The sequence below is a fragment of the Scylla paramamosain genome, chromosome 5 (assembly GCF_035594125.1).
Source record: "Scylla paramamosain isolate STU-SP2022 chromosome 5, ASM3559412v1, whole genome shotgun sequence".
In the NCBI taxonomy this organism is placed as follows: Eukaryota; Metazoa; Arthropoda; class Malacostraca; order Decapoda; family Portunidae; genus Scylla; species Scylla paramamosain.
This window is the reverse complement of record NC_087155.1, coordinates 6,891,692-6,915,719: the sequence shown is the minus strand read 5'-3', so window position 1 is coordinate 6,915,719 and position 24,028 is coordinate 6,891,692. Positions and strand designations below refer to the sequence as shown.

General features: G+C 38.5%; 1 protein-coding gene across 6 annotated transcripts in view; it reads right to left on the bottom strand.

The window, feature by feature from the left end:
- The window catches only part of LOC135100471 (major facilitator superfamily domain-containing protein 8-like), a 43,574-nt gene that overhangs the window by 11,966 nt on the left and 7,580 nt on the right, over positions 1 to 24,028 (bottom strand). For 5 of the 6 annotated variants that reach the window (XM_064003406.1, XM_064003403.1, XM_064003408.1 and 2 more), the window contains 3 exons: positions 12,258 to 12,385; positions 7,779 to 7,892; positions 3,567 to 3,769 (listed from right to left, as the gene is read on the bottom strand). In XM_064003406.1, coding sequence (XP_063859476.1) covers positions 3,567 to 3,769; positions 7,779 to 7,892; positions 12,258 to 12,385 — 445 coding nt within the window. Of the gene's footprint in view, positions 1 to 3,566; positions 3,770 to 7,778; positions 7,893 to 12,257; positions 12,386 to 16,453; positions 16,587 to 24,028 lie in introns of those variants that run through there. The other variant, XM_064003407.1, reaches the window with a different exon arrangement.

The window sequence follows — 24,028 nt, the reverse complement described above, 5'->3', positions numbered from 1 at the left end:
AAGAGACTACTGTAGATAAAAATCTGCAACTTTCTGCAACTTTTTGTTATAAAAATCTGGCAAGTTTAGGCCTCACGCTCACCCTAACAGCACAATATCATGTAGTACATGCACACAAGCTTTGTTTACCTGCAGTAGCTTGACTCAAGAGAAGAAGAATGAACTGGTAACAAGGATAAGGGAAGAGATCAAGACTAGAGACAAGTGGATAAATTACAAAGATTGTACACATAAAATGAAGACAGGATTGTGAGCTTCTTTTTGACAATAATATTCAAACAACAAAAGGAATAGTATTATACAGTTTTTGGAAGAATAATAATTAAATGATATTTGAGAGAAACAAGAGAGCAGATTATACAACTAAAACAAACCATAAATGAAACCAAAAAGGTCCACATGGAAATTTCAGACTGGTACTTAACGTGTTGACAGTCAAGGAAAAAGAAGAATTTGGGAGTGAAGGTACAAGAAAACCTATCACCAGAAAAACATATAAATATATTCACTAAAAGGACATCTATTCAATCATATGCACAAAGAAATTTTAAGGAAACTGATAATGTCTGTGATATGGTCATGGCTTGAATTCTATAATATGGTCACTAAATAACAAAATGCATACTGTATACATGAAAAGGGAGGACGAGACAAAAATAAAAGTTGGTGTTATGTCTAACACACTTACTGTATGATGAGACTGGATATACTGAAACTGACAACAATGGAAAAAGGAGGAAAAAAGGTATTTGATTACACTAAAAGCTACAAAAGTCTTCTCATATCACAAAAATGGCAAATCTTCTCAGTTCCCAAAAGACTGTACTTAGAATACTCCATGCACCCAACAGAAAGCTCCAACCATATGACCCTATAGATCCATGTCTTGTTCCACAGAAAAGCAGAAGTTTTGTTTAAACTGGAAAGTAAACCTGATCCCAACTGGTTGCATTATCACTGTAATGACAGCTGATAAAAGCATTGATTATCAATGTGATGTAGTCAACACGTCAGGAAACAATTACACATGAAGCTACTTGTTTCATATTCAGTGCAATGCTGACCAAAAAGATTGTATGAAAACATCATGCATGGAAAGAGAATGCTCCAAGTTTTTTTTTTTACATAAGAGGATCACTGACCAAGGAGAAAAAAATAAAAAAGGAAAAAAAAAATCATACTGAGGTGCCAGTCCCAAAAGAGAATTATAAAAAAAAAAAAAAGAGGGATAAACAACTTGAAACCTCCCTCTTGAAAGAGTTCAAGTCATAGAAAGGAAGAAATACAAAAGCAGGCAGGGAGTTCCAGAGTTTACCAGAGAAAGAGATGAATGATTGAGAATACAGGTTAACTCTTACATCAGAGAGGTGGACAGAATAGGGGTGAGAGAAAGAAGAAAGTCTTGTGTAATGAGAACACAGGAGGAGGGAAGGCATGCAGTTAGCAAAGTCAGAAGAGCAACTGGCATGAAAATAGCAGTAGAAGATAGCAAGAGATGCAACATTGTGGTGATGAGAAAGGGGCTGAGAACAGTCAGTTAGAGGAGAGGAGTTGATAAGAAAAAAAGCTTTTGATTCCACTCTGTCTAAAATAGTGGTATGAGTAGAACATCCCATACATGTAAAGCATGCTCCATACATGGATGGATAAGGCTCCTGTACAGAGTTAGCAGCTGGGGGCGTGAGAAAGACTGGCAGAGACGACTCAGAACACCTAACTTCATAGAATCTGTTTTAGCTAGAGATGATATGTGAAGTTTACAGTTTAGATTATAAGTAAAGGACTGACTGAGGATGTTTAGTGTAGAAGAGGGGGACAGTTGAATGTCACTAAAAAAGGGAAGTCTAGAAGGCTGTGTCGAGTTGAAAGATGAAGGAATTGAGTTTTTGAGGCATTGAACAATACTAAGTTTGCTATGCCTCAGTCAGATATTTTAGAGAGATCAGAAGTCAGGCATTCTGTAGCCTCCCTGCATGAACAGCAAGGGCATGGAAAACATCACTGTGAAGGATTTTAATGGGTAGTATGAAGTAGTCAGCAGGTGGGGGAGAGGAAGGAACAAGCCCTGAATCATCCAAGGTAAAGTTTTTAGCAATGGTTTGAGTGAAAAGTTCACCTTTAGAAACAGATGATATGGCAGTACTGCCATCAGGTTGAAAGAAAGTAGGGAGAGATGAAGAAGCAAAGTTATTGGAGATGTTTTTGGCTAGGTGCCAGAAGTCATGGGAGTTAGATCTTGAAAGATTTTGACACTTTCTATTAATGAAGTTTTTGGCTAGCTGGAGGACAGACTTAGCATGATTCTGGGCTGAAATATAAAGTGCATGAGATTCAGGTGATGGAAGGCTCAAGTACTTTTTGTGGACCACCTCTCTATCATGTATAGCATGAGAACAGGCTGTGTTAAATCAAAGTTTGGAAGGTTTAGGTTGAGAGAGAGAATGAGGAATGTATGCCTCCATGCCAGACACTATCACCTCTGTTATGCACTCAGCACACAGAGATGGGTCTCTGACACAGAAGCAGTAGTCATTCCAAGGAAAATCGGCATAATACCTCCTCAGGTCCCCCCATCTTGCAGAGGCAAAATGCCAGAGGCACCTCTGCTTTGGGGGATCCTGAGGAGGGATTGGAGCAATAAGACAAGATACAGATATAAGATTGTGATCAGAGGAACCCAATGCAGAAGATAGGGTAACATCATTAGCAGAAGGATTAGAGAATAGGAAAAGGTCAAGAATGCTGGGCATATCTCCAAGACGGCCAGGAATATGAGTAGGATGTTGCATCAGTTGCTCATGGAGGATAGCAAAGTTAAAGGCTAGTTCATCAGGATGGTCAGTGAAAGGGGAGGAATGCCAAAGCTGGTGGTGAACATTGAAGTCTCCAAGAATAGAGATCTCTACAAAAGGGAAGAGAGTCAGAATGTGCTCCACTTTCGAAGTTAAGTAGTCAAAGAATTTCTTATAGTTAGGTGAGAGGTATACAGCACAGATAAATTTAGTTTGAGAGTGACTCTGTAGTCATAGCCAGATGGTGGAAAACTCAGAAGATTCAAGAGTGTGGGCATGATAGCAGGTTAAGTTGCACAAATTGACACAACATCCAGCTTTGGATTGAAAATGAGGATAGAGAAAGTAGGAGGGAATAGAAAAGGGGCTATTGTCAGTTGCCTCAGACACCTGTGTTTCAGTGAGGAAAAGAAGGTGAGATTTAGTAGAGGAGAGGTGGTGTTCTACAGATTGAAAATTATATCTAAGACTGCCAATTTTGCAGAAGTTAATGAAGAAAAAGTTGAGGGGATGTCAAGACATTTAGGGTGGATACCAGAAGAGCAGTCCGACCTGGGGAGATTTGCAGTCCCCTCTCCAGATGGAGACTGAGGAATCTGAGCTCTAGGATTTATATTTAAGGAAAATTATTTAAATAGACCTTTCAGTCTTTATAAACTGAGCATCTAGCAATGACAGCACACCTGAAAAATTTGTCCCTACTGTAGAATCTACTCCTGTGAGGCAGGATAAATGAAGTTGTAATGTGACAAAAAAAAAAAAAAGTAAACTAACCTTATAGATGCACGGAAGAAAGAGAAGCAAGTTGAGGAGTCCAAGAACACAGCTAATCCATCCTGTGGCTGTGTACATGTTCCACTGGATACTTGTGCTGTCAACTACTGCCTCCTCCATCTCTTCAGTAACAATCACAGTTGTGGAATTGGTGGCCTCACTTGTATCTTCAGACATGGCAACAGCCAGTGCTGTCTGGATGGCTGCAGTATGGAAAACATAGGAAACTTCATTATAACATGCAAACTAGTAATAGAAAAAATTGGTATACCTGTAGCAACCAGCAAAAATGAAAGATGAATGCAAAAGTGAGAAAGTCACAGTAAAGGCTTATCAATGATTTTCATGTAAGACACTCCTTCCTGATGCCTGTTCTTTCTCTTCTGATAAACACATAATAACTGCTAAAAATCACAGAATAGGCATATGAACATCAGGAATTCATGATTGAGCAAATGATTTATAAACTAAAACTCTAGACAGAGTAACTTTCTGTCAGGTATTTAAGATTCTGAGTACAGTATGTTCAGTGTTATGTTGCCAATATCTCCTCTCCAACTAACTTGTTGATCCTATGAGACATCTGTTTGTTTATGTATAGAGTACACATCTCATATAGATCTTTTACTCACACAGCATTTACATATTCACCACTCTTCTGTTAATCTTAGTAATAAAAGCATATATATATATATATATATATATATATATATATATATATATATATATATATATATATATATATATATATATATATATATATATATATATATATATATATATATATATATATATATATATATATATATATATATATATATATATATATATATATATATATATATATATATATATATATATAATGAGAAACACATGAAAAGATGTCTTTCCCTTCTCTCATTCTGTAGGAACACAAAGCTGTTTGGGAGTTGTTCCTAGCCAACTGGTCTCTGAATTACTTTTTGTGATATGAAGAGAACATTAAGACATTTCCTAAAGACATTTTTTTTCATAAATTTCTATATACAAATACAAAATGCTAATTGTGATTTCCAACATATGTATTGTGCAGGATGCAAGCTTTCATAACATCATGAATCTATACAGTCTGGTGCATCTTTGTTATGGTAGCTACAAAAGAAAAGATGATATAACAATGATGCTACAGCTACAAAGAAAAAGAGATGCCATAATAATGATGTTGCAGTACCAGTGTTACCAAGTTCATAATTGTGATTATCCAGAACAAATGTCATACACATCTGTAAATGAGTGTCAGAATAGAGAACACTTTTCACTACCATAATCTGCAGGAAGATGCTGCTGACAGAAGAGACCACATTCATTGTCCCTGTGATAGTAGAAGTAAAATATATTAATTTTATCTGAATTCTAATAATTTTAAAGTACCATACTAAAAGTAATTACAAAAGTTTCTGAACAACTATTTGCAATCTCTACTGATTCATGGTCTTGGTCGATTATGTTCATAACTCATTCTTACAAATGGTTTCAGTGCATGAAATGTAAGTAAGGAAACTTTCTGTTGACCACAATAGTATTTCTTTTTCCACATATCTCACTCAAAATAATTGTGACATCCACAAGACATTTTTCTATATAGGGTTCAAACTGATAATTTCATGTAAGTAGGTAAGAATTGTGGGCATACACTATAGCAGTGTGTGATCTCAGCACTCATCATTGGCCTTTGAACCTGTATTGGATAGTATTTCTTACTGAGGGGCACATGCCCATTGTGATGTCCAGCTTTCCGCAGTTCACTGTCTCAAGGTTTCCCCAAGCACATGTTTTATCAACAAACACGAATAAAACATGAATAGCTGGGTGAGCTGTGCACTGACTACCCTAGCCTAGATTCAAACTGAAGCCCATGGATTCACAGCTAGGCATGCTAGCCACTGCTAAATGATTCCCCAGTCTAGATGAAAACACAAACAAAAAGTCCCATATTCTATCTATGCTCACTTTTTTAATTCTATTCAACTACTCATGATGATGAATCTTTTCATAATGTCAAATGTTTCCTTCAGTTTTATCACTAGTTACATTAACTCAGAATATGAAAATATACATTGTGAGAGAAAATACAATCATGGGATATTATGTATTGCAACTAGAAAACACTCATATATGTTCCAACAAATAATGCACATGTTGGCATTCTCCCAATGTTTTTCATTCAGTTCAATGGTGACTTTTTGTAAGTGAGAATGGCACCTTCCAGCAAAATGAGTTAAGTTTAATAGTGGGCTGTGGTAAAATTTTCTGTGATTCACTGGAAAGTGTCACACTTGATTCATGAGGAGTTGAGAACAGCACTAGGGGACAGTGCCCTATCCTATTCCATTGTCAAAAGTTGGGCTGCTTTCTTCAAGCAGGGCCAAGAATCATGTGAGGACAACCCCCAAAGTGGTGATCTATCAAATGCAGTCACCAAGGAAACTGTGGCCATGATGGAGAGCAGGATCATGGATAATTGCCAAATCTCAGTGCAATACCTTGCTTCTCAACTGCAGATCAGTAATGGATCCATTATTACCATCTTGCATAATCACCTTAACCTTTCCAACCATCTGGTCGATTGATCCTAAGAATGCTGATGCTTGAGCAGAAGAGGAGCCAGATAATGACTTCAATAGAGATGTTGGCCATCATGAGAACAGATCCAGAGGGATTCATGGCCTGAATTGTAACCCCAGGATGAAATATGGTTTCCTCACTTCAGTCCAGAAACCAAAGGTGAAACTAAGCAATGAAGCATCCCTCCTCTCCAATGCCACAAAATTCAAGGTCACAAAGTCATCCCAGAAGGTCACCAAGGTATCAGATCAGACACCCCATGACCACATCATCATTAGTCACAGTCAGTCTAAGTCCTCCAACAAACAGGATAACTCCATGCTGACTAGGTCTGTGTTTCTTCTCATGAAGAACAAATGCTCAAAATTATTTGAGGTTAGACTTGCCCTGCTATTATATGTACTCTTTTAGTCTTCGTGATACCTAAACATGTTATACTTCAGAATGACATCCACCCAGGAAAGATGAGAAATGATAGGGAAAATGGTGTACTCCAACTACCTGCTGGTCTTCTTCTAGGCAGACCAATGATTGAAGTCTGTGGTGAGTTTGTTGGAAAAGCAGTTGATGCTCATGGTGTCCTCCACAAAAACTGGACCCTGGTATATTAAACTGTAGGTGCTACAGTCCAGGAAGCGTGGCAGATCATGTTGTGGCTTGATATTCAAGTGTCATACTGTAGCCATGGTAACAATGGGCATTACATTGGGTACTGTAAACATCTTTGTGGTTACAAATGAAGAGTGGGGTACTCAGCATAAGACATATTTGTCTTACGACCAACGCACTATATTAATATAAATATTAATTAATATTATTTTTATTTATTTTTTAAAATTAATTTTTTTTTTTTCTGTTTACATTGGCTTACTCAGCATCCAACCATGTCACGGTTGCCAGACAACAGAGTGAACTTTTCCCACCAGCTGCCAACCCACCCATGTTGTGCACATGCATGACATAGGTAACTGGTACATTTACTAATGATAAACACAATGCTATGCATTATAAGGTAAAAGGCATTGCTTATATGCATTTTGCTGCACTTGTAAGCTATTATTTCTATATATTTTTCTTGTTTTTTAATTAATTGTTTTTTCGAGAATAAAGTCTTGCCATACGACTGGTTTTTTTTTGCTCCCAAGAGCGATTCTGGAATGGATTATGGTCATAAGACAACTACACCATTGTATTTCCAAGGTGCAATACAGTATTGCAAATTTTTGGACATGTTTGTGGCATTTGCAATCAAAATTCACATTTCCATGAATCCACAACAGCAGAAATTGTGGTATGCTGATAGGCTTGTGGACATGCCCACCACTGGATACAATTATATATGAATCACACTTGTCAAAATAAATGACATGTAAAAACAACTTCACCCTTTCACCACAATATGCAATATCTCACATCATTAGATGGAATGGATGGAATCTTTATACGTTCCTACAAGAAAGAAAGTGATGAAAAAAAAGATAGATTTTGCAATTTCTAGCCAGTATCATATTTGGTCATGGCTGCAAAATGAGAAGAAATGAGAAGAAATGTCCCAGATTGGCTAGAATTTAATTAAAGTACCAAATAGCAGTGAATGAGTTAACCTACCTGGTCCAACAATGAATCCAACAGCTTGGGCTGCAGAAGTGAGACTCACAGCAGTGGTTCTCTCCTTTAGAGTGGTAGAAGCAGAGATGTAGGAGCGAATGATGACTATGTTGCCTGTGGATGACCAAAAAATGGAAAAACTCAGGCAATGCCATGCATAATCAAAATGTGAAGGAAAAAAAAAAAAAGTCATAATTTACCCACTACACACCAGTAATATTATCCCATTAATTTTTTTCACAGTGTTTTAAAGATACTCTTCTGATTATATTAAGTAAACAAGGAAACACTTATGTGGACATGAGGGATACATTCCTGAAATAAAATATGCTGTAAAATTCAACCAAACATAATTAACTTTTTCTAGTAAAAGAAAATAAGGCCATGCGCCTTCATGCGATGAAAACTGGTACATTACTATCCTCCAGGATTGGCTTGATTTAAATCAAATGATTTAAATTGATTTAAATCAAAGTAAAAAAAAGTCATGATTTAAATCAAAATTAAATATACTGTATTAAAAATTATTTAAGTGTTAAGTAGAAACTAAAAAAAATCATGATTTAATCGAAATTAAATATACTGTATCAAAATTATTTAAATGTTTCATTCAGAGTAAAAAATCACAATTTAAATAAAAATTAAATATAGTGTATTAAAATTATTTAAATGTTATATTGAGAGTAAAAAATCATGATTTGAATAAAAATTAAATACAGACGGTTTTTGAGTTATGAGCAAGATACATTCTGGAAGGCGCTCATAAGTTGTTTTGCTTATAACTCATCATAATTTTTCAGTACAAAAAAAAAAAAAGGAAAGGAAATGTATCATACTTTCTGCAAACAATGTAATGCACTTGATACTTGATGCCAAGAGAGAGAGAGAGAGAGAGAGAGAGAGAGAGAGAGAGAGAGAGAGAGAGAGAGAGAGAGAGAGAGAGAGAGAGAGAGAGAGAGAGAGAGAGAGCACCTTGCCTTATGGGTGATGTGATACTACTGAATAGTGACAGGCTTGAGGTTTCTTTTTTTATGTAAGAAGGACACTGGCCAAGGGCAACAAAAAAAAAAAAAAGTCTTAAAACAGGGTCCAAAGCAGTAGTCAAAAATTGAAGGATAAGTGTCTTGAAACCTCCCTCTTGAAGGAATTCAAGTCATAGGAAGGTGGAAATACAGAAGCAGGCAAGGAGTTCCAGGGTTTACCAGAGAAAGGGATGAATGATTGAGAATACTGGTTACTTCTTGCATTAGAGAGGTGGACAGAATAAGGATGAGAGAAAGAAGAAAGTCTTGTGTAGCAAGGCCGCAGGAGGAGGAGAGGCACACAGTTAGCAAGATCAGAAGAGCAGTTAGCATGAAAATAGCCAGGTGCCAGACTGAAATATGCCAGGCATACGACTCTGGTTAAAATGATCTCTCTCTCTCTCTCTCTCTCTCTCTCTCTCTCTCTCTCTCTCTCCTTTTCAGGTTATACACACCTTTATTCATATAATTAATTAAGATGGCTGTTGAAAAGCATAAGATAGGTTTGTTTGCCTTTTCATGGACTTAGGAGTGGGGTGTAGCCAAAGTCCAGAAGGTGAAGCCCCAAGTTATGAGATGTTCTCTCTCTCTCTCTCTCTCTCTCTCTCTCTCTCTCTCTCTCTCTCTCTCTCTCTCTCTCTCTCTCTCTCTCTCTCTCTCTCTCTCTCTCTTATGCACATTTTTTTCCTTTCTCCCTCTCTCCTTCTTGGGTTATACACACCTTTATTCATATAATTTATTAAGATGGCTGGCTGGAAGCATAAGACAGGTATGTTTGCCCATTCGTGGACTTAATGTAATAGACCAGGCTTTCTGCACCATGCAGCACAACCCTCCCATTTCTATGCCTTTCAGAGGCCAACTGGCAGACGTCTATATGCCATGGAATTTCAAGTCTGACTCACTACAGAGCAGTACAATAAGTTTTGAATTAAATTTGAATTTTAAACTAGCATTTCAAAATAAACTGCTACAGGGCCTGTGTGCTGGGGTGGTGGGCAGTCTTTTGCTATGCTGCTGCACTACATGGATAGTAGCAAAGCAGCGTACTAGGTAAATATGGTACATAATGCCAAATTTGAACTTTTGGTTAGCAAAGGGAACAATACTGAGAGCACAATTTTGCTAGTAGACTGCTCGTATCTCTGAACGTTTGTAACTTGTCACTTCATAACTCAGACACCCTCTGTATACTGTATCAAAAATTATTTAAATCTTATACTAAGAGTAAAAAATCATGATTTAAACTATATATATATATATATATATATATATATATATATATATATATATATATATATATATATATATATATATATATATATATATATATATATATATATATATATATATATATATATATATATATATATATATATATATATATATATATTGTACATACTGTGCTACAAGGCCAATGGTTTGAAAGGCTCAATATATATATTGTGGTGGAGGGTGACGTTGGTAGCACTATACCACCAGATAGTGAAGTTAGGCACTGGCAATGATACACGAGCTGCAAGCTGAGGCAGCCTGGAGAGACCGGAAGTGGCATGGAAAGTGATTGGTCTGGAGAGCAGCATTGTGCTGGCCAATCACAGAGAGACCAACACTATATAAGGAGCTGTGGCAGCCCCTAGAAGAGAGCATCCGTTTTCCACCTATGCAACACCCGTACCAACATTCTGCAGTACACTCCCCTTGTGTTACACCATGATGCTAGTTGCTTGCCACTGCCACTATGTGACTATGCCCTAGAGCATGCTGTGAGAATTGTGTGCCCTGGCAGTCTGAGACAGTAAATACCAGATGCTGAGGTGTGTGTGTGTAATGACTATGTGGTCTGTTACAGCATGGACCACCAGAAGAAACAGCAAAAATCAGTGACTCAGCACATACTGACCAAAATGAGATTCATACACAGAGAAGCTGTAGTGTGTACATACTGTGTACATACTGTGCTACAAGGCCAATGGTTTGAAAGGCTCAACACCCAGGACTTTGCTCACAATATGTCAAAATACTCCCCCCCCAAAAAAAAAACTCTAAGCATGTAACTTTGTTTTTAATACAATAATAACATAGGGAGCAGACACTTGTTTCATTTCCATGTGATATCAAACCAAGTAAACCAACTTGTGCTGGATTTCACGAGCTCTAACACACACACTCTGCTAATCTCAGTCTATACAGATTCATGGTTATATGATATCAGAGTCCAGTTATGATGACATCTGATACCTGATTTATTCTTATCAGTACATAAGATGTGCACATTTAATGAAAGATACACATTGCCACAGTAAACTGCAGCATAGATTACAGAGTCCTCAGTCATGAAGTATACCTATGCTTGTCAGAGATTGATGTGATGGAGTGAGCTCTTATGATTCATTAATCTTTATATTAATATACATGACATGATGATTCTGTATTGTATATGTATTTATAAAACATTACAAGCATTGCATACATGTGACTCTTATGGGAGCGTGGTGGTTCAAGCAGTTGTGTTTCTAACTAACATTGTGCACGATATCATTCTTTCAATCTTTATTGTGTTATATCTCTTGTTTTTCTTCATGCTTTTGAAGTGGTTCTTTCACTTTTTTGGGGGGAAACTCTAGTAATTCTGTAGGAAGCTGTCTTAATTTGGTTGCTAGGATGTGTCTCCAAGGGCAATGATTTCCACACTTGACCTTAGTGTTATAACCACAGGCTCTATGTATTTGTTGGCAACACTGCATCATCTTTAGAGGCATGAAGTTAGCCATAAAGAAAGAAAAAAAGCTGCACAGGGCTTCTTAGGTTCAATCCTTTATGATGTGCATTTCTAGACTCAGGCAATTTTCAATAATGGTTTGATCCTTGTTCATACAGATTCATTCTCTCACTTGCATTTGTCTAACAGTGCCTTTCTCCTAGATGCTAAAGTCAATATATATAAGCATTATTATATTTTTAGAGGCTCTATATTATATGGAAGAATATTCACAACATAAATAAAATACATGCAATGATCCTTATAGGAGTTACAGAATTTCTTTATTGAGAGGACTGGTTCTGGCTCTTTCTGGGAGAGCAAGTATAAAATTATCATTATTATTATTACCATCTTACTTGTAATTGCATATTAAATATTATTACTATTATTGCCACCAGCCAGTTTAACTCTCTCCATGATATTTACAAACCTCTTTTGCCTGAAAAGCTTAGCTTTACATAGGCTAGCTACATTTTTCACTAGTAGTAACAATTATGTCTATCTAATTTCATAAATGTATAAGTATTGAATATGAATAAATGTTTCAAATATTTAAAATTATGTTTTTCCAACACCATGTAGCTTAGTATAACATGCAATTGCAATCTTTGAGAACTCTGTATTAGATAATAACTAATATTGGACTGGTGTTATGAGAGTGTAGTTCTGGTGTAATATGTAAGAGTATATCACCTGAGCTGAAGCCGACGATGAGGCGAGACGTGATCATGACAGCAAGGGCTGCACTGCCAAATACGTTCAGTATGGCGTACAGCAGGTTACCCAGGGAGAACAGTGCCATAGTGATTATAAAGGCACTCCTGTGGGAAGACAATAATAAAATGGTTCAAGAAAATGAGTTGATGGCCTTTTTTTTTAGCTTTCTCACCAGGTCCCGAACACTGTAAGGAGGAGCCAAAAATAAAAATAGGAAATAGAGCTGCAGGACTCTTCTTGATAATTACCAAGAAGTTTGCCTATTCCAGTGATTAAGGGAACTTAAATACTATTATTATTTTATATTTATTTATCTATTTTATCTTATTTCACTTATTTACTTGTAATCACATTAATAATTCCCAATAAATCTCCTTCCAAAACAACCTACTCCAGTGCTCAGCTTGCCATCAGAAGCAATGAACACTTCATCCCTACAATGATAAGTGTGAGATATGGCTCAGTAGGTGTTCAGAATCTCTATGTTCAGATAGGTTGCCTGGTAAATTTGCAGTTTCATCCAATACTCCCATCCTCTTTATTTCTTTCACTATAGCCAACAAGCTAGGAATGTGGGGTTTTTGGGTGGGAAAAGCAAATATAAGTAAAACTTGGCCTCTGGGAACCTAACCTAACAAATGTATGAACACACTCCGTATCCTATGAGAGATGAATAAACATGAATTGACTTGAACCATTAAAATTTTCATGTAAAGTTATTATTAATTTCTAACTGGGTAAAAAGGGGCTAGAAATGGTCCTAACAGTGAAATGTAAGCCCTGCAAAGGGCTATAGTTACATACGGTGTATTGGTTGAAACAACAAAAAGACCAGTTGCCTTTGTAATAGTGACACATAGTTTACTATATTTAATGCAAGAACACTGATTAATAAAGGTGATCTGGAAGAACTGTTCAAAATATTATAAGGTGTCAATGGGAAGTTCATTGTTGTGATTGTCACCAGGCGGCAGCACCAAACATGTCCCCTTACACAGAAGCAATATCAAATATGTCTACACTAGTGTCATTCTATATACATAAAGATGCAGTGAGCTTATGCCATGTCTGGCATGGAGGCATACATCCCTCACTCTTTTCTCGACCTAAACCTTCCAAACCTTGGTTCAACACAGCTTGTTCTCTTGTTCTCGTGCTATACATGATAGAGAGGTGGCCCACAAAAGGTACTTAAGCTTTCCATCACCTGAATCTCATGCACTTTATATTTCTGCCCGGAACCATGCCAAGTCTGTTCTCCAACTAGCCAAAACTCCTTCATTAACAGAATGTGTCAAAATCTTTCAAGATCTAACTCCCCTCATGACTTCTGGCACCTAGCCAAAAATATCTCCAATAACTTTGTTTCTTCTTTCCCTCCTTTATTTCAACCAGATGGCACCACTGCTATCACATCCATTTCTAAAGCTGAACTCTTTGCTCAAACCTTTGCTAAAAACTCTATCTTGGACAATTTTGGGCTTGTTCCTCCCTCTCCTCCACCCTCTGACTACTTCATACTACTTATTAAAATTCTTCGCAATGATGTTTTCCATGCCCTCGCTGGCCTAAACCCTCGGAAGGCTTATGGACCTGATGGGGTCCCTCCTATTGTTCTCCGAAACTATGCCTCCGTGCTTGCAACTTGCCTAGTCAAACTCTTTCAGCTCTGTCTGTTAACATCTACCTTTCCTTCTTGCTGGAAGTTTGCCTACATTCAGCCTGTTCCTAAAAAGGGTGACTGTTCTAATCCCTCAAATTACTGTCCTATTGCTTTAATTTCCTGCCTATCTAAAGTTTTTGAATCTATCCTCAACAGGAAGATTCTTAAACATCTATCACTTCACAACCTTCTATCTGATCGCCAGTATGGGTTCCATTGAGGCCGCTCTACTGGTGATCTGGCTTTCCTTACTGAGTCTTGGTCATCCTCTTTTAGAGATTTTGGTGAAATTTTTATTGTTGCCTTGGACATATGGAAAGCTTTTGATAGAGGCTGGCACAAAGCTTTGATTTCCAAACTACTCTCCTACAGCTTCTATCCTTCTCTCTGTAATTTCATCTCAAGTTTCCTTTCTGACTGTTCTATTGTTGATGTGGTACACGGTCACTGATCTTCTCCTAAATCTATTAACAGTGATGTTCCTCAGGGTTCTGTCCTGTCATCCACTCTCTTCTTATTATTCATTAATTATTTTCTAAACCAAACTTCTTGTCCTATCCACCCATACGCTGATGATACCACCCTGCACTTTTCCACGTCTTTTCATAGATGTCCAACCCTTCAGGAAGAAAACATTTCACGCAGGGAAGCCACAAAACGCCTGACTTCTGATCATTCTAAAATTTCTGATTGGGGCAAAGCAAACTTGGTATTGTTCAGTGCCTCAAAAACTCAATTCCTCCGTCTATCAATTCGACACAACCTTCCAGACAACTATCCCCTCTTCTTCAATGGCACTCAACTGTCCCCCCCTTTTCTACAGTGAACATCCTCGGTCTGTCCTTTACTTATAATCTGAACTGGAAACTTCATATCTCATCTCTAGCTAAAGCATCGTCTATGAAGTTAGGTGTTCTGAGACGTCTCCGCAAGTTTTTCTCACCCCACCCCCCAGCTGCTAACTCTGTACAAGGGCCTTATCCGTCCATGTATGGAGTATGCTTCACATGTCTGGGGGGGTTCCACTCATACTGCTCTTCTAGACAGGGTGGAATCAAAAGCTTTTCGTCTCATCAACTCTACTTCTCTAACTGACTGTCTTCAGCCTCTGTCTCATCGCCGCAATGTTGCATCTCTAGCTATCTTCTACCGCTATTTTCATGCTAACTGCTCTTCTGATCTTGCTAATTGCATGCCTCCCCTCCTCCCGGGCCCTCGCTGCACAAGACTTTCTTCTTTCTCTCACCCCTGTTCTGTCCACCTCTCTAATGCAAGAGTATTCTCAATCATTTGTCACTTTCTCTGGTAAACTCTGGAATCCCCTGCCTGCTTCTGTATTTCCACCTTCCTATAACTTGAATTCCTTCAAAAGGGAGGTTTCAAGACACTTTGGACTTTTTTATGGGACGGGCATCTCAGTGGGCATTTTGTTTTTAATAGGATTTTTGTTGCCCTTGGCCAGTGTCCCTCCTACATAAAAATAAATAAATAAATAAATAAATAAATAAAAAATAAATGAATAAAATAAAAATCTACACAATTCCTTCTAAGTAGTAACAAGTAAAACTGAACTGTATTCATGAACAAAAGTATTTGAGTTGATTTTCTAATGAATATGCCATTTAGCTTTATTTGGTTATCTCAAGGTTTCTAAAAAAGTACACCATTGATTGGGAGCATTTAAATGTAGTAAAAATGAAGACAACATGTCTGTGCCTCTTAAAACTCCAAAATAGATAGGTCAACTTCCTAGTATATGGAAACAACCATTTTAATTGAAAAATAGACAGTTAGTGAGAGTAATGCTTTATATCTAACCAAAGTCATCCCTTCAGTTCTCACAAGGGATTAGAGCTCTTCGAAGCTTCGCCCATTTGACAACTGAAGAACAGACCAGTGGAGTTGCCTGGCATGCTGCCCAAGGAAAAAGTGTCCTACAGTTCATCGGCGATGTGTCCCTCACAGAGGCTACAGCAGCCTTAACCACTCGTTCCTTGAAGATTATGGTTTTTAGAAGTGAGTAGCTGGTCTTCCAGGCCTTGTGATATTGTCAGTATAATAAAAGTAATCATATAGGGCCGATTCTTTTTTTTTTTCTGATCAAAGGAGAGACAGGCAGACACATTGGCTATTCTTGCTTAATGGTTGTTAAATTTACAGAACAGGTATGTAGTACTATGCCGTAGCCTGCTTAAAGGACACCGGGTCAAAATTATATCTGATGTTGGCCAAATATAACTAGTAAAACTTGCTGCATGGTACTGTACATACAACAGTAATGAAATGTCAGTGTCGCTTTGCTGGTATTTTCACACTATTTCCGCATTTTGGGTGCATTCTATCTCTTAAGTATCCCTATTTATTATCCCATTCTGTCTAGAGAGACTGCAAATGTCATAATATAATGAAATATGGTCTAATATTAGCAATTATGGAGCAAGGGGAAACTGATGCAGGGAGCGGGTTTACCAGTTGTCCAGATCACAGGAGCAACAGTGAGGTCCCTTACCCCTGTAGTGGGTTGTAGTGACCAGCTAGTTTCAATTGACCAAGTGGATGCGCAGCCCGATTTTTACTGCCAGACGTACGACACATTCACTTCCAGCCACGGCAACGCACAGACGTCTTCAGCCGACACCATTCGACAGCAGCAGCAGTAAGCATGCCATGCAGGTTAGGTTAGGTAATATTAGGTTAGGTATTGTTATACATCATTTAAGTTAGATTAGGTAATGCTAGGTTAGATAAGTGTCCTATTATCTTAAAACTATTCGTAGCACTGAATGGTTTGATAAGGTAAGTAATCCATACTTAATACTTGAATTCCAATAAAAAGTAAAAAGAACTGATATATTAAATAAAAATTGTGTGATGTGACATCGTAGCTAACGAATCTCAGCCACCATAAGAACATGAAAACAAGAAATAAGGGAAGCTGCAAGAAGCCATCAGGCTTACACGTGGCAGTCCCTGTATGAAATATACCTACCTATTACCGCCTATCATCCCCATCCATAAATTCGTCTAATCTTCTCTTAAAGCTCCCTAAATATTTTTTCTGAGAATAAAAAGGATGTGAGGAAGTTCAGGGAGGTCTGTGCATTGCCGTGGCTGGAAGTAAATGAGCCATACGTCTGGCAGTCAAAATAGGGCTGCGCGAATACTTGGTCACTTGAAACTATACGCTGTTCACGATCGCCTGAGGAGCAAGTCCTTTCCTCTGGGTGGATCACGTCAGGGTGTCAGCACTCTGGCCTGCTCCTGGTTGGCCGTGTTTAGTAGAAAGCGTGCATTTTACAGTGTTTCAGTGTTTCTTTACCAACACGAACTATTTGCTTTGAGTACATGAAAACCATTCTTTCACTGTCTATAGTAAATGTCTTACTACTTGAGCACAAAAGCAAGTCAGTAGCACTTGATGAAAAGAAGACACGGACTGGGAAGTATAGAGGCTTGTAAATTTAAGGGCGGCCAAGAGAATGATAGTCATTTTGAGGTGCTTAGGGACATCTGCTGGATTGCAAATATCCAACCCCTCACCTAAGTAAGACATGGGGAAGAGAGCAGCCAGACCAGCGTTAATGCCTAGTGGGACCATAAACCCCAGCCGGCCAGGCCTGTGCCTTGCCCCGGGGCGGCAGAGTGCGTCATTGATGACAGGTCAACCACACCTTGCATTGCTGACACGGTGTTTTATATATATATATATATATATATATATATATATATATATATATATATATATATATATATATATATATATATATATGAGAGAGAGAGAGAGAGAGAGGGGATATATTCGGCCTGGGTGAGGGACTTGAGGGATTAGCAGTAACACGTGAAGGGCACACCACTGTCTGGGAGAGTCAGGTGTCCGGCAATGTTTATCGAATCACCAAAATAATGTCAAACCCTCTGTCACACCTCGGGACACCGCCACCCAATGGGAATAGAACCCAGGGCCCGCCAGCTCCACTGTGAGGGAGGGGCTTGTGCCTCTAGCGATCGTGAACAGAATATAGAGTCACTTAAACCTACGACACTCAGATTCCATGTTAAGGGAACGTTCTTTCCAGTGTGCCGCTTCTTCAGACCTGTCTTACCGCATCACCTGTGCAGATACAAGCCATTCTGCTGAGTATTTTAGCGTGAATTGGTTGTATCAGTTATAATCTCACATTGCATTATGGCAATGCACCAGAACACAATGATATGTTGCAAATCGTGGCCTGAGACAGGAAGGCCATTCAGATACCTTTGCCAGCCTTGCCAGAATGCTGAACGCTGCTGGAAGGCTTGAACTGTTCCACGCTCATTGTAAGCAAATGTTACAATACACTTCAATTGAAACAATTCACGCTACACAGTTTTAATGATAGTTTTCACTCATGACTGACTTCTATACAGATATTTATGTATGCTCGAAATTTTATTGAAAACAATACACCCGCACTGGCTTGTTTTCACCTAATACGTTTGCATCGCTGCTACGAGTGGCTGTCTTTCACTTTGTCCCGCTGCTCAACCATTTTTCCCGTCGATTTTCGCAAGCCCTTTGAAGGCTTGCAGCCCGGGATAGTTGAAAGGTTCCGAAGCTCCTAGAAGACCAGCGCGAAAGGAATACATTGGAAAACACCTGTTTCCAAGGCGCTTGTGAAGAAATGACTCCTCAAAACAAACATCTGACTGGCCCGCCTTAGTTGAAATTAACAAACACGTAGTTGGAGTTAATTCCTGCTGCAGTGTCCATGCCACAACTCCATGAACCTATTGGGTCCTGTATTCCTCTCCTATTATCCCAGAGCAGTCCTGTGACATTTTTTTTGGTGTTGGATTACTTTACCATGTCGCTCGCTTCGTGGAAGCGATGCTAAAATCCCCACAAAAATAACTATCCATATATCACGATGTTACTGAGTATGTAATGTCGTACTATACAGTCTCATTTTTTATCTTTTCATTGTTGAAATCAATAGATTTTAGCCTTGTAATATTGATAATAGTATTACTAAATAATCACGAAAAATATTTGTTTTGACCAGCTTCCCTCAAAACTATCCATACAAGATATTTAAAAGTCAATGCAGAATTTCGAAAGTATCATAATAATGTTCTATGCACATGTACGCACATGGGATTTACAATAATAATAATATTCTAGCTCATGTCACTAGGGGACATGCAATAGCAACGACATCCGGCGGATTGGTTCCGAAAACTTCCCGTTGGGATCTTGTTAGTAGTCTATAGATGGACCACAGAGAACCTGACATCAAAATCACAGAGGATTTCCATGTGCAAAAAAGGCTTGCAGAAAATATCAAATGTTTTCTATATTATAATAAAATCTTAATGATGCAGTGGCTAACACGCTTGGCTATGAATCTGCTTTCCCTGTCATTCTTCATTTGATTTTTTCTTTTAATTATTTAGACTGGTTTAACTGTTATCTTGAAAATACACTTGCGTGAGCTACTCAAAATTTACTGAAATTCACCAGCTTTTAAGTGATCTGGGATTCCTTTGTATTGAGGACAATGACATAAACAGTGCAAAACCAGTTCTTGATCCTCAAAACCGGGATTGCATTTAATATGAATGATATTTAGAGTGATATAAGTGAATTCTGGTCTTGGCCCTTTAGCGACGACCAGGGCAACCTGCCTAACGTCATCAGAGTTTTGAGTCGAGGCTGTGAAGCAAACATCATCCCACCCCATTTCTACATTCCACCGCCATGAATGTGAAGAGTGCTGACTCTCCTGCACAATCAAAGCAAGTTCTTTAATGATGCTATGGACCAGATGGAAAGAAGCTGCACTAAGGCATAAGATAGGTACGAGAAGAGGATTAATGAAATCATTGCCAGTTTGGAGTTCGCACAAGCTACACTGAAAGAAGCCACATCGAAGTTAGAGCATGCAGAAGGCAAGGAGGAGTATTCGTCAAGGATTCGGACACTGGATCAGGAGAACCCAGCTTCGAGACCAGGTAAGCAGTTATGAATCCTGTCTGGACTACCTTGACGATCCGAGTCGCCACGTACAACAATCAACATTTCGCTGGCATTCTTGAAGAACCTGGTGAGAACAGGGAACAATGCCGGTTGAAGGTTAGAACATCTTGAAGGATCGTCTAGATATGCCAGACGTGAACCTTGAGCGAGCTCACCGTGCGGCCAAAATTAACAGCCAGTGGTCCGAGCCATCACCGCTAAGTTCGCTCGATTTCCGGGTCGAAGCAGTGCTACAAGCAAGGAGGAAACTCTAAGGAACGAACCTGTACATCAATGAAGATTACTGGCCCGGGACGATGGATGTTTTGAGTAACCAGATGGATACTACGAAGGAAACTCGCAAGAATGGAAAACTGGTGTTCGTCAATTACCGTACGCTCGTGGTGAGGGATGCCACCAGACATGGGCTTGATGAAAGGAGCGTGTGAGGCGGGATGGAGCAAGCTTTTGCCACATTCCGTTCATTCCATACATCACCCACTATCCCCCAATCTCCCACGCACCAAGATTGCAACTACTACACATCAACGGAGAAGAGGCAACAACACGGAAGGAAGACGCCCTCATCCTACAACGCTAAATAAAAATGTACTAAATATACATATTTTTTACTTGTTAGTATGTTAATTTATGTTATAATGAATAATTATAATGATGAATTACCTTTTTTATAATAACTCATGTGACTGAGACTTCCACTTTAATTTAGACCAGAGATAATATTAGCTTATAAATAACTGAGAGGTTATGTAGATCCTCTCAACATCTGATGTAATAATATCACAGCAGACAGCAATCCTGATAATTTTCAACATGATTATTTAAATTATAACTTCCCTGAATGTGACATTTTTTTGTTGATCTTGAATTTTCTCACAACATGCACAGTTTGCTTTCGCGTCGTGCATATGCACTCTTATGTTCATTTACTATTTCATATAATAATAGAATAGCTAATGATTAATATATAGATGTCAGTGTATGCGGTGATATTCGTTGAAAACATTATGATAACGCTAAATCTTCAAATGACTATTAAGTAATAGTATGGAAGTGCAGCAAATTCATCTTTAAAACTTTTGACAGCTGTGGTCAGTAAATCAAGGTTACTTTCTGTTTATTCTGAAAAGTAATAACATATTCCTATACATACACTGCCTACACAAGCTGAGTCAGGAGGAATGTTGTGTTGGAGCTTCACATTTGCAATCTGATCCTTCAGTGAAATGAAGGTAAGGGTATGCCCATTCAGCTTCCCGTGGCTCAAGCGTACCTTGGCTGGCATGAGCTGAATTATTTATTCATGCTCAGTTTACAGCAACAAAGAAGGTCGGAGCCAGCTACCAAACTTCCTAAACATGAGACCTGCATAAATATGTAATCACAGAACTGATTACACTTACAATGTTATTCAATGCTTAAAAGAAAAATAGTAAATATCTATCTACATATATATATATATATATATATATATATATATATATATATATATATATATATATATATATATATATATATATATCCTTTAAGACTGGCTCCCACCCGGCCTGCCCTAACCTTGAAATGTATATAGAGTGAAAGAGTAAAATAATGTTCTATACAACTGCATGCTTATACTCGTCTTCAGTTTTACTGCACGGTTTTGTTTAGGAAGAGCACCGTTTTAAAACCAGTGAATATAGCACCCGAGAGTCATATTTACGGACGTGTCGTTATCATCTGAATATTAATTTCTGTTAAATACATGCATACTATGCACTACATATTATTATCACTAATTCATACTTCCACACTCCACAGCAGCAGCAGGCCCATCTACTCCTCTCCTGATATTTCTCTACCGTAATGCTCTCAACCATTAAGTAGGAAAACGGGCAATCATAAGCATTGTGCCTGGAACAATAATACTTTTTTTTTTTTTTCGGTACTGACCATTTTAGTGGATTTTTTTCTTTTTTCTGAATAAAAAAAAAATGAGACCGTAGATTACAGCTGGTCGTAATGATCATGAAAAGAAATCAGACAAAGCATGATTCATTGCAACAGAACTGTAATAATGAGACACACTTTCTCCACACGCCAGCATGACGAGCATAAAACGCGTTTTGCTCGCTCCAAGATTTATATTTTCAAATACAGATCTTGGCTCGCCCAACTCGCAGCGGGATCCTTGACGCACCCACTACCCTACCCCTCAAGATTGCCATGCGTCTGCTTGACACAAAAGGACGCGTCAATCTCGGAAGGCACTCGGTTTGCCAAGGCGACTAAACTGCACATAAAAATTATATGATCGAGATGACGGATACTGCTTTCAATCTCGCGAAAGTATTATTGAGAAGAGTCGACGGATCCGCATTGAAGATTTTTGCCTTATTTGTCTCATTAAGATAAACTAACTTGTACGGTCATGATGTTCGTTTAGGGTCAAAAAATGTAAAAAGTACTTCGGTTGTCACCTCCTTAAGTGACAGAGAATTCCAGTAATAAAATGGTACGGAAAAAAAAATGTACGAATATAGCTATGACCTTATTTCAGCGATCATCTCCATCCACAACAGCTTTAACATCTATGGTGAGAAAAAACAAAACAAAAAAACGGGTGGTAGAGAATGGCAGGGAATCCAGTCATTCAAGTGTCAGGTAATGCACTGCACCATCGCTTTTTACTTTGAGCTTTGTGCCGCACACTTAAAACTTAACGTTATACACGACGAAGCGAGACAGGAAAAAAGAAAAGTTGTGTCACCTAAACCGGATTACACCAACAAAGGGCAGGGCGGCGGGAGCTGTCACGTGCCTCACATAGACGGGAAGCAGGGTGACGGGACCTGTGTCACGCGCCTCACACAGACGAGAAACAGAGGGCGGGGGCTAAACATTCAGGTTGCGCATATGAGTCACAATTCTAAGAAGCGTTCTGTTGAGTCTGAGCAGCGGCACGTAACAAGTGCTACTTAACTTCACTAGTCAGCTAAAGTGAATAATTTATTAGATGAACCTGAAGGGATGGATAGCATTACAATACTCTCTCTCTCTCTCTCTCTCTCTCTCTCTCTCTCTCTCTCTCTCTCTCTCTCTCTCTCTCTCTCTCTCTCTCTCTCTCTCTCTCTTCGACAGCAAGGTTGCAGAGATAATGTTCCCAAGAAAAACAAGTAACTTTTCATCCCTTTCACTGGTAGACTCTGGAAGTGTTTTTCTCTTTCCTATGACTTGAGCTTCTCCAGAGCAGCTCAAGAGACAGGGTAGCGGGCTTTTCTTCCCGCTTTTTTGTGTCCTTGTCTGGGCTTCTTCACATGTAAAAAGAAAACTAACGAATGAACTAAGAGTTTTCATATCAACGATGATCACTCATGTTGATTATATACTACTCGTAAATCATCATAAAGATAGACTCGCACGAAAGCGCTGACAAGTGTGAGAAACGATTACCTATGTTGGAGCACAAAGTAATACCAATAAGCTACTACATGTATCTCGAGGATATTACCAACTGATATGCAATAAGCAACACAAGTAAGCGTGTAATACTGATTGATTTATTTGATATTATGGCGCCGCAACATCGCGGTCATATGGCTCCGCTACTTCAATCATCCATCAAGAATGTTGAGAAAGAATGAATTTACAAGAATAACTTCACAAGGAATGTTTAGAAGCGCTCACGGATCTGCTGGCTGACATGTTAAGCGAGTCTCTGCCAACCTAAGCCTTGCTCAATGTTCATCCTTTTTGTATTTAAGCCAGTAAAGGGTTGTATCACCCTGGAGGCGTGAGCTTATTTGTAGGATTCCTCATATTGACTTTTTATACGCTGTCCATCAACATGGTCCGTACTATAAAACGTTTGGTTCTCTTATAATAATTCATTTCAACAACCATGCGTTTGTTATGAATCAGCTCGCTCCTCCTCAGAATAAGGAATAGTATATCTCGTCACAGCACCAAATGTTACACTGATGATAAAGATAATAAAAATACATTTTTTTCTCATTATTATGACAGGAGCATCCTTTATGGGCAAGAACAGCAAAGTGAGCGCACACGCACACACACACACACACACAC